This window comes from Diabrotica virgifera, chromosome 2 (assembly GCF_917563875.1).
Source record: "Diabrotica virgifera virgifera chromosome 2, PGI_DIABVI_V3a".
Taxonomy (NCBI): domain Eukaryota; kingdom Metazoa; phylum Arthropoda; class Insecta; order Coleoptera; family Chrysomelidae; genus Diabrotica; species Diabrotica virgifera.
The window spans coordinates 10,252,972-10,265,550 of NC_065444.1; the positions used below are offsets into that span (position 1 = coordinate 10,252,972).

The window sequence follows — 12,579 nt, forward strand, 5'->3', positions numbered from 1 at the left end:
GTCGTGTTTGGTATCATTCGATAGATTTTTTAAAAATATTGAGCATATATTTTTTAGTTTTTCGATCTGTCGTTCATTTTGCGAAATATTCGCCTTTTTCTTGTGAAACTTTGGGACTCGCCCATTTCCTTATGCCCTGCTCAAATCGTCAGATTTTTGAAATATACACTCTTTTGCATGTACTTAACTTACCTTATCTTAATCTGACAATTTCGAGTTTTTTTAAGGGTAGATTTTTTTTTCGGGCCCCGCTTAACGAACTCCCCTGTGTTAAGAGCTAATATATGGTAGAGGTACATCTGCAGGGTACCAGGTTTCTCCCATATGATAATCTGACGCGCTCGAGTAACTGCAAAAATCCCCGCTTGGGCTCCCCTACCATTAATAAAAATAGACGGTTTCGTTTTGATTTAAATCTGTCTCTAGTCCATTCTTTCAGGGTTTTTGCTCTAAATTTTAAAGAACCGCTTGGATTGACATGAAATTTGGCATACGTATAGCTTACACGTCAAAGAAAAAAAAAGTGATATGGTGCCGATGTGTGCTTTTGCCCTGGGGGTGACTGTTACCCCATCTCGGGGGTGAAAAAATATATGTCCAAAATAAGTCCGGAAATGGGTAAACTGACTAATTTTAAGTAACTTTTGTTCTATAGAGCTTTTTCGCCAAGTCAACATTTTTCGAGTTATTTGCGAGTGAATATGTTCATTTTTCAACAAAATAACCACATTTTTAGACGGTTCTCCGCAAATAATTTAAAAAGTAAGTATTTTGTCGAAAAAAACGTTCTTAGCAAAAATATAGCCTATAAAAAAGTAAAAAAATGGTGTACGCGTTAGGTCTCTGGATCCCGCAGAACCAGAATTATAGCCAATGAAAAATAGATTCATATTCACCAAATTTCAAATAGAATATTTCGACGTGAAATATCCAAAAAATTAAGTACTTTTTGGGGAAAACCCATTATAACTTTTTTAAAGTGTTTAAAATTTTAAAGTGTTTATTTCTGTTTTTTACAAAAAATTTCTAGCATTAAATTTCAGCAAGTTACGCTCAAAATAAAGATGGTCCCTTTTGTTTTTGCAAAAAAAATCGGGAAGACCACCCCCTAATTAGCAACTTAAATTAAATTAATCGTTACCGCTCTACAAATTATTTTACTTATGTTGTGTTTATATGATCTGTAAGTTTCATCGATTCAAAGTGCTTATTTTTGAAAAAATTTGGTTTCAAAGTAAAATTTTTAAAAATTTTAATTTTGAAAAATATGCTTTTTTTTTCAAAATAACTTAAAAATTTTTACGAGATACCAAATATCTCGAGAAACAAAAAAAGTCAGATTTGCTTTTCTGAATATCATGTATTTTTTTTGTTTTTCTGTAGACAAAAATTGATTAAGATTTGGTGTTTCTAAATTTGCATACATTCGTGATCAGTGACTCGTTCAACTCCTTTTAACTACGGCCCTTTCAATAATAAGGACTTTGAACCGATGAAACTTACAGATCATATAAACAATATATACACGAGTCAAGAAACTTGTGAAGTCGTAACGATTAAGTTCATTTAAGATACTAATTAGGGGGTGATTTTCTCGATTTTTTTACCAAAACCAAAAGGGACTAACATTATTTTGAGCGTAACTTGTTTAATTTTGATGCTAGAAATTTTTTTTATAAAACAAAAATGAAGCTTTTTTAAACACTTTAAATAAGTTGTAATGAGTTTTCCTCGAAATGTGCTTAATTTTTGGTTATTTCACGTTAAAGTATTCCATTTGGAATTTGACGAATATGAACCTATTTTTCATTAGCTATAACTCTGCTTCTACTAGGTGTAGAGACGTGATATATACACCATTTTTTTTAAATTTTTTACAGGCTATATTTTTGCTAGGAATATTTTTTCGACAAAATACTTACTATTTGAGTTATTTGCGAAAAACCGTCTAAAAGCGTGGTTATTTTGTTGAAAAAATGAACATATTCACGGCCAAATAACTCGAAAAATATTGACTTAGTGAAAAAACTCTATAGAACAAAAGTTACTTAAAATTAGCCAGTTTATCCATTTCCTGACTTTCTTTGGACGACCATTTTTTCACCCCAAGAGGGGGTGAAAACCACCCCCCAGGGCAAAAGCACATATCGGCACAATATCACTTTTTTTGTTTGACTTGTTAGCTATGTGTATGCCAAATTTCATGTCAATCCAAGCGGTTCTTTAAAATTTAGAGGTTTTGCAATATTTTACCGTTAAATAACTCCTGCCATCCTTCGATAGCTATTTCTAGGTCTACCCGTTGTTAAGAAGGCTATGCAAGAAGACAAATCCAAATCAAAACTTCCGATCTTCTCGGTATAAACTAAACTATTTATAGTGTAGCAAGGTTAGAACGACCTCTAACGGGGAATAAGTGAATTTAATGTCGACACGAATCAAGTTCTCTGTTAACCCATATATCAAAAGGCGCCGCTAGGAAAATATTCTAACATACGATCTCAGAGAACCCATATGAAACGAGTCTTTTGTACTCTAATACAGAGTATGGTATAAATGAAAATAGACGGTTTCGTCTTATACTATACTATACTTACTATACTATACTATACTATACTATACTATACTATACTATACTTACGGTATAAATAGTTTATTTTATACCGAAAAGATCGGAAGTTTTGATTTGGATTTGCCTACATTCATTTATACCATACTCTGTATTAGAGTACAAAAGACTCGTTTCATATGGGTTCTCTGAGATCGCATGTTGGAATATTTTCCTAGGACTTATGAAATTCATAAAACACTTACTGGATCAATGTTGATTTCCTCATAATCTCCCGCAGGTGTGAAGTAAGTTAACTTATAAAAACAAGGAGGATCTGAAAATAAGAAAAAAAAACTATGGTTTATCTTATTTATAACAATTCATTACTTTTTTCCTATTCTATTTTGTTTGTTTTCAGTCTAGATTTGAAACTACTCATCTTGATTTTAATCGTGTTTATATCTGAAAGAAAAAACAAAACTTTTAGTTTACTTAGACTTAAAAACCATCAATCCCAGTCAATTTCTTTTATGTGATTCCATTAAATCCTAGCTTCCTAGGACTTAGAGGGGTTGCCAGAACTTCTCTTCGAGTTTTTAACCAATAAGTAAACCAGGGCACAACTGAATATCCTTTTTCGCCATTTAGATGAGGCTTTCGTATCTATACCTTTTGCTTATCTCTTTTGAGAAATTCTAAGCTGACAGAATTTCCCCATGTGAAGGGGAATTTCCCCAATTTCGCCACTTAAGTAGACTGCATTATTCTGATACGCATCATTCTAATATAGCGCCACCCCAACCTCGAGGTGTAACGCCATCGTGCTGAAAGGGTGCATGGCCCAAAGGGAAAAATGGGCGCACTGTCACGCTGGAATAAAGGACCGACCCAACTCGTGGGAAGAAAAATGGACTAATAAAAAAAGCGTCATTACCTATACAGGGTCTCCAGAAACTCTACCGACAAACGAAGACAGGAGATTCCTTAGATAATTTTAAGATAATTCAGCCCAATTCACCTAGTCCGAAAATGCTTCTTAAGGGAGCTAGAGCTCTTTGAAGATGGCGTCATGAAATTAGTTTTTCTTAAATACCTCTAGAACGCTTCTATTTAGAAAAACGAAAATTGGTATGCATATTTACTTTTCAGAGATGAATCGATTCCATCCATTGCAAATTTCTAGTACCGGTCATAGGCGTCCGTTTTGGGTAGAGCAACGGGTATTTTATCGCATAACTTTTTTGTCCTTAACTTTTATGCATTTTTGACACCAGATTATCAAATTGTGAGGTATTCTAGTACTTAAAGGTACTCTTGTTTTAAGTCGGTAGGACACACCGTTTTCTAGAAAAATCGATTTGAAAGTTTTTCGTTTTTGGAATTTGAAAAAAAAATTGAAAGAACCTTTCAACAAAAAACGAAGTATTTTACCAACATAAAGTAAGAGTAACTTTTAGTACTCGAATACCTCATAATTTAATAATCTAGTGTCAAAAATGCTCAAAAATTCAAGACAAGAAAGGTATGCTATAAAATAACAGTTGATCTACCCAAAACGGACGCCTATGACCAGTACTAGAAATTCGCAATTAATGAAATCGATTTATCTCTGGAATATAAATAAATGTACCAGTTTTCGTCTTTCTAAACAGTTTTTTTTTAATTTTTGTTTTAATTCATAAAGCGAAAAATTTTCAAATCGATTTTTCTAGAAAACGGTGTGTCCTACCGATTTAAAACAAGAGTACCTTTTAGTACTAGAATACTTTACAATTTAATAATCCAGTGTCAGAAATGCATAAAAGTTAAAGATAAAAAAGTTATGCGATAAAATAACCGTTGCCCTACCTAAAACGGACGCCTATGATCGGTACTAGAAATTTGCAATAGATGGATTAGATTTATATCTTGAAGATAAATACGCGCACCAATTTTTGTTTTTCTAAATAGAAGCATTCTGCTCTAGCTCCCTTAGGAAGCATTTTCGGACTAAGTGAATTGGGTTAAATTATCTTAAAATTATCTGAAGAATCTCCTGTCTTCGTTTGTCGGTAGAGTTTCTGGACACCCTGTATATAGGTGAGAGATGGCAATATCAGAAGAGGAAGAAAAGAGCAGCTGGGAAGAGAAAAATGATGAGGCAGAAGAGAAGAGCAAATGGGAAAACGCGGGACAGTGAGCATTGGAGCGAAATAATGGAGCAAAATGGCAGAGAAAAGGAAATGGTAGATGTTAATGATTATAATGAAAGGACAACCAACAAATTAATTAAAAGGAAATCGCATGGAATCGCAAGATGAAAGTAAATTAAATTTAATCAAATCAACAGTAAAATAAAATTAATTTTAAGTACTTTACCATTCGACCTACCTCTTCCTCCATCCCACTGCACATTAGCGGAATATTTTTTTTCTTTAAACTCAAATTTGCTGAGCCAAAAATGATTAATACGTCCTACAGTTACATGTTCCTTTCTAGTACTTATTAAGATGGGATGGCTTCGTACACGTTGAGTTTGTCGTTTTGGTTTAAAAATAAATCCTTGAAGTTCTATACTATATATTGTGTCCGGTTCTAGATCCTTGAGAGCTATATATCTACATCTTGTCTAAAATAAATAAAAAGCAGTAGTAAGAGAACGAGGAACTCAAGTAGTACTCTTTTATTTTGTCTTACAACCAGCAAATCTAATACTGTATATCTCTGACTAATAGGGGAGTGCATATAGATTTCACTTCGGAAAAAATTAAACAAGACAGAACTTTTTGTAATTTCATTAAGAAATGTTTAATAAACAACATATCAAAAATTTCTACTCGAGAAGTGGGTGCTTCATTTTTTATTAAACAAATGAACTACGAAATTAGATGTCTTTTTAAATAACTCCGAAAATATAAATTTTAGAAAAAAACTGACTTGAACATTGAAAAATTCAGAAAATTTTACAAAAAAACCTTATATAAAGAATTTTCTAAAATTAGATCTGTATCTTCTATAATTTTTTATTTATAACGCTAAAGTCTTCCTTCTCACAAACATTGGCGCACTGTAAACTAGCGTACGGCGAAGTGCACGGTTGAGTTATTTTAATGTAATTCTTTAACTAATAGATCAAATGAAATTTTACAAATTGAACATGAAAGAAGAATAATTAAGATATCTTATGGTTATAATAAAAAAAAATAAAATGTATGGACATAAGTACGGTGTGGGCGGAAAGTGAGCCTTACATGAATTTTGTTTAAAAATGATTTAAAAATGTGTAACTAATACAATTTTTCTTATAGAACTCTCAATTTTGCACAACTCACCTTTCAAACATCTTACTAAATGATGTTTCATTCAAAAAAAAATCTCAAAAATTTAATTCAAATGAAACGTCTCAAAAAATGTAATTTTTGAAATCTTCGTAGTTTTATAGAATTACCACCACTTTAAGACGGTATTACTCAAGTTTGAACATATCTATTACAGTTTTATAAGTGCTTCTTTAAAGCTTAGGATGTAATCTTTAAAATGCACTAATTATTTTACTTTAGAAATGAAATACACTATTTCTTTTTGAGAAAATTAAGAAAGATAACAAAAATGTAATCCAAAAACCGAAAATACCAGCTAAAAAAATGTTTATACAAAATGATCAAAACTTTTTTTTGTAAAACTTACCTAAAATACATTTAATAATACGCTTCAACAATAATAAATGTCCAGCAAAAAAAATTTTTTTAGCTCATACAGTATGTCTGCGTAACTTGGAACCTATTGATAACTTTTTTATTATCAGTTTTACGAAAAATAGTACATTATATACCGCGGGACTGAAGTAGTACATTTAATCCTGAAGGTAAAGTTTATGGCCCGACCGCAGGGAGGGCCATAATTTACCTGAAGGATTAAATGTACTTCAGTCGCAAGGTATATACGATACTTTTCGTACTTCCGGTATGATTTTATTAATTATTTCAATAATTTCAATCAGTTTTTTCTCTCTTCAACTCATTTAATAAACTGTCTTTAAAATAAGTTACCATAGTAACATTGCGTTGTGACAGTTATAATTTAGAAACATTGTCATTACTAGTGTCATTGTAAAGAAACATTGTTATTGATAATTATTGGTATCATGAGTGAAGAAGGTGTATCTGATATTGATAAAAGAGCAGCCGAAGTAGGTGAAGAATTGTTACCACCGAAATCTAGAAAACTATACGAGCAGCAGTACGATGCTTTTAAAAAGTGGTGCCGCTTAAAAAATGTGAGACAACCTACTGAAAATGCGCTGTTAGTCTACTTCGATGATAAATCAAAAGCGGTTTGTGCCTCAACTCTCTGGGCACATTACTCAATGCTGAAATCGGTTATTAACATTAGAGAAGATATTGATATAAGTAAATTTCCAAAATTATTAGCTTTTTTGAAGAGAAGAAATGAGGGATTTAAGCCAAAGAAGTCAAGAATTCTCACGTCTGAGCAGGTAGATCAGTTCTTACGGGAGGCTCCGGATGATAAATATTTAATGCTTAAGGTAAATTTGGAAATTTTTTTATATTCAGAAATTTTAAGAAATCAATTTTTTTGTAGGTTGCACTTATTTTGGGCGTTGCGGGAGCTTGTCGTGGAAAAGAGTTGGTTGATTTAGAAATCGACGATGTGAGAGATTTGGGCGATTCCTTCCTAATTGCGATTAGAAACACCAAAAATAAAATTGACCGAAATTTTGTGATCAAAAATTCAGAAAACAGTGCCATCAGTTTTGTGGCGATATTTCGGAAATATGTGGCATTGCGAAAGACAGGGACAACTCATTCAAAATTTTTTGTTCAATACATCAACAAAGAATGTACTACGCGAGTAGTAGGAAAAAACATGTTTGGTACAATTCCACGGCAAATAGCAGCTTTCTTGAAATTAGAAAATGCGACGTCTTATACGGGACATTGTTTTAGACGCACATCTGCGTCTTTGTTAGCTGATTCGGGAGCAACAATAGACGTGCTGAAGAGACATGGAGGATGGAAATCCTCCAACGTGGCCGAGGGATATATTGAATCGTCTATTAAAAATAAACAAAAAATTTCAGATAAAATATTTGGTCAAGTCGCCGATTCGTCCACTATAGTTATGCCACAGTCCTCATTCTCGCTTCCTGTTTCCGCAGGATCTTCGAAACAAACACCAGTTCAATATGAAAAGGACCTATCTGTTACTCGTCAGTTACCTGCTGCATTAACCCAGGAAAGACTGGTCAATATGACGAACTGTCACAATATTAATTTGAATATTAACGTTAATTACCATTCTAATTAATTATATTTTTCAATAAAATATCCCTTAAATTCGTTTGTTTGTGATTTAATCGTTCCGGGAGTTTCGTCAATATTTAATCCCGGAGGGATTAAATGTGACACTTTAGTACCTGTCACAAGGGAGTGAAGTTGTCACTTTAGGCCCGGAAGTACGAAAAAGTTATTTTTTATAAAATACTCCGCATCATATGTAATCTAAGATGCAATCATCAAATTAATATCAAATTTAATTAATTTTATACGAGATATGTCAAAAAATATGAATTTCACTCAAGAGTAAAGTACGTTTACATTTCAAAATATCGAAAATTGTTATTAAGAAAAGTTGTTTGGAATTAAAAATTGTGTTTAAGTGTTCAATTACATTCTTGTAATTAAAATGTTGTGAATAATAAAGGCACTTAACTCTTAAGAAAAATTCATATTTTTTACATATCTCGTATAAAATTAAAAAATTTTGATATCTGACGGTTGTATCTTAGATTTTAGACCAGCTAGAATATTTTATGAAGAATAACTTTATTCGTAAAATTGATAATAAAATAGTTCTCATAATTGTAATAAAATGATGATGAGTATCCGTAATTTGAGAAAAAATTGAAAAAAATTTTTTCGATTAGAATGATGTAATTGTATATTTAAACATAGTTTTTAATTTCAAACAACTTTTCATAATATCATTTTTTGATATTCTGGAATATAAAGGTACTTTACTCTTTAACGAAATTCATATTTTTGACATAACTCGTATAAAATTGATAAAATTTGATATCTGGTACTTGAGTTTTAGATTTTTGACTATCCAGAGCATTTTATGAAGAATAACTTTTTTTCGTAAAATTGATAATAAAAAAAGTTTTCCATGTGGTTCCTAGCTACGCAGACATACTGTATAAGAGCTTCTGTATAAGAATTTTCAAATTGCAATGCCATATTCGGATTCAGCATAATCAAAAACAAAATAGAAACACATTTGATCAAAGTTAAATGATGAATTTAACGATATTTTTAAAATTATTTATACACAATAATTGTTATTGATTAAACAATTAATAAACAATTAGCGGCCAAATCTGCGAGTAGAACTTTTTACTTTAACAAGTATATAAACTAACAAAAAAAGTTTTAGAAAAATATAAGCTTGTTTGAATTTTTCCGAAACAATGCATGTTTTCGTTCTTATTGCACTCCCCTATAAATAGACTGCTGGATAAAATATCTGCATGTTTTAATTTTTTTCTATAATCACCAAAAAGAAACGATAAATAGATACAGTGATACAAATAGAACTGTTATTTTAATGAAAAAAAAAACAGTTTCAATTTTAAAAAGTATTGTCAGTAATTCAATATCTTCCAAGAAAGCCATCTCAAACTGCAAATCTTCTTCCCGCCGATAGTGACGCCACCGTTCCAGTCCTCAGTAGCTTTCCGCATTATTCATTCACTATACATGTTGAATAGAATTGGCTTTAGTATGCAGCCTTGTCTCACGCCCTTAGTGACTCTGAAAGTTTCGGTTAATTTTCCATTTACTCTAACTCTGGCATAATTTTTATCGTTTAATCTTTTAATTAGCAGTATCAGATGATTCGGGACTCTTATTTCAGACAAAACCATTTGTAGTAGGTAGGTATAAACTATATAAGCTATTTAATGAAAGGCAGCATTTCATTTCGATTCAGAGATGATCAATTATCCCCTACGTACGTTTTACTCTACCCAGAGAACATCAGAGGGGCTGTAGAATTAGCGCTAATCACATAGTTCAGCTAGTTAAGAATAAAATACAAGCTGTCTCTTATTTTCTCAGTTTACTCATATTATGAGTAGGTACACGGAACCAACTTTTAAAGGAATTATTTCTTAGGCGAATGGACGGAATGTGACTGCATATTATAGAGTCCCTTTCATCTCCTTTATTCGTCGTCTGCTTGCCTTATAAATTGTAAAAGGCAGAGATTAAGGATGTACCCAGAAATTGGTTCCACTGTTTGTATAGGTCTTCAGATTTACGGATTAGTCCGTTCTTTAACGGTAAAATATTGCAAAACCTCTAAATTTTAAAGAACCGCTTGGATTGACATGAAATGTGGCATACACATAGCTAACAAGTCAAAGAAAAAAAGTGATATTGTGCCGATATGTGCTTTTGCCCTGGGGGTGGTTTTCACAAAAAATATTCGTCCAAAGAAAGTCAGGAAATGGATAAACTGGCTAATTTTAAGTAACTTTTGTTCTATAGAGTTTTTTCAATGTCAATACTTTTCGAGTTATTTGGCAGTGAATATGTTAATTTTTTCAACAAAATAACCACGCTTTTAGACGGTTTTTTGCAAATAACTCAAATAGTAAGTATTTTGTCGAAAAAACATTCTTAGGAAAAATATAGCCTATAAAATATTAAAAAAAAAATGGTGTATATATCACGTCTCTTCACTTAGTAGAAGCAGAGTTATAGCTAATGAAAAGTAGGTTCATATTCGTCAAATTCCAAATGGGATACTTTAACGAGAAATAACCAAAAATGAAGCACATTTCGGGGAAAACTCATTACAACTTATTTAAAGTGTTTAAAAACAGCTTCATTTTTGTTTAATAAAGAAAAATTCTAGCATCAAAATTAAACAAGTTACGCTCAAAATAAAGTTAGTCCCTTTTGGTTTTGGTAAAAAAATCGAGAAAATCACCCCCTAATTAGTATCTTACATGAACTTAATCGTTACGACTTCACAAGTTTCTTGATTCGTGTATATATTGTTTATATGATCTGTAAGTTTGATCAGTTCAAAGTCCTGATTATTGAAAGGACTGTAGTTAAAAGGGGTTGAACGAGTCACTTATCACGAATGTATGCAAATTTAGAAACACCAAATCTCGATCAATTTTTGTCTAACAGAAAAACAAAAAATACATGATATTCAGAAAAGCACATCTGACTTTTTTTTGTTTTTCGAGATTTTTGGTATCTCTAACAATTTTTAAGTTATTTTGAAAAAAAGCATATTTTTCAAAATTTAAATTTTTAAAAATTTTATTTTGAAACCAAATTTTTTCAAAAATAAGCACTTTAAATCGATAAAACTTACAGATCATATAAACACAACATAAGTAAAATAATTTGTGGAGCGCTAACGATTAATTTCATTTAAGTTGCTAATTAGGGGGTGGTCTTCCCGATTTTTTTTTGCAAAAACAAAAGTGACCAACTTTATTTTGAGCGTAACTTGCTTAAATTTAATGCTAGAAACTTTTTGTAAAAACAGAAATAAAGCTTTTTTAAACACTTTTTAAAAAAGTTATAATGGGTTTTTCCCAAAAAGTGCTAAATTTTTTGGATATTTCACGTCGAAATATTCTATTTGAAATTTGGTGAATATTAATCTATTTTTCATTAGCTATAACTCTGGATCTACAAGATCCACAGACCTAACGTGTACACCATTTTTTTACTTTTTTTATAGGCTATATTTTTACTAAGAACGTTTTTTTCGACAAAGTACTTACTTTTTGAGTTATTTGCGAAAAACCGTCTAAAATGTGGTTATTTTGTTGAAACATGAACATATTCACTCGCAAATAACTCGAAAAGTGTTGACTTGGCGAAAAAGCTCTATAGAACAAAAGTTACTTAAAATTAGTCAGTTTATCCATTTCCGCACTTATTTTGGACATATATTTTTTCACCCCAAAAAGGGGGTGAAAGTCACCCCCAGGGCAAAAGCACACATTGGCACAATATCACTTTTTTTCTTTGACATGTAAGCTATACGTATGCCAAATTTCATGCCAATCCAAGCGGTTCTTTAAAATTTAGAGCAAAAACCGTGAAAGAATGGACTAGATCTGGGACTGCTCATTTCATAAACTATTTATACAGGGTGTTTCATTGGGAAAGTAACATACGTTAACTGTAGAAAGAGGACACTTAAGCAGTCTCAAAAATATCATACTTAATGGGTCTTACTCCATTAATAACAAAGATACTGGGTGTTTTATCTATTTTGCCATTTTCTTAATTGGTTCATAACTTTTTAACCATACTGTATATTTATTTTATATTTGGCACGCAAATATCATTTAAAGTGTACAATAGATTAATTTATTTAAAATTGTAAAAATCCAGGACCGGATTAAAAAATATTGGAAAAATGTTCCGACCCAAAAACAACACCCTGTACATTAAATTTTTTTAAAATGGATTTTTCAGTTGAAAAGAGGATAAAAAACTAAATTCAGAGGTATACTTTGAATTTTCGGCAAAACGATTTTTCTGGTGAAATTTTGAATTTGAATTCCGAAATTAAGTGAATTGCGAGCTCTAAGTGGAAAAAAATTGAAATACAGCTTACAACTTGTTAACCACACTGTATATTGATTTTATATTTAACACGCGAATATTCCTTCAGGTGTCCAATCAATTAATTTATTTACAATTATTAAAAATCCAGGTCCGGATTAAAAGATATTGTATAAATGTTCCGACTTAAAAAAACACCTTGTATATTAATTTTTTTTTTAAATGGATTAGGCATTTGAAAAGAGGATGAAAAACAAAATTAGTGGTATACTTTGAATTTTCGGCAAAATGATTTTTCTGGTAAAATTTTGAATTTGAATTCTAAAATTATGTGAATTGCGAAGCTCAAAGTGTAATAAATTAAAATATGACTTAATTTTAATTAATACCATTATTTAATCTAAATTGGTAAAATATTAACAT

The 12,579-nt window shown here is 31.1% G+C and overlaps 1 protein-coding gene across 1 annotated transcript in view; it reads right to left on the reverse strand.

The window, feature by feature from the left end:
* The window catches only part of LOC126879951 (tyrosine-protein kinase receptor torso), a 45,841-nt gene that overhangs the window by 13,690 nt on the left and 19,572 nt on the right, over window positions 1-12,579 (reverse strand). The window contains exons 4-5 of the mRNA XM_050643343.1: window positions 4,922-5,159; window positions 2,815-2,885 (exon numbers count right to left, since the gene is read on the reverse strand). Coding sequence (XP_050499300.1) covers window positions 2,815-2,885; window positions 4,922-5,159 — 309 coding nt within the window. The remainder of the gene's footprint in view (window positions 1-2,814; window positions 2,886-4,921; window positions 5,160-12,579) is intronic.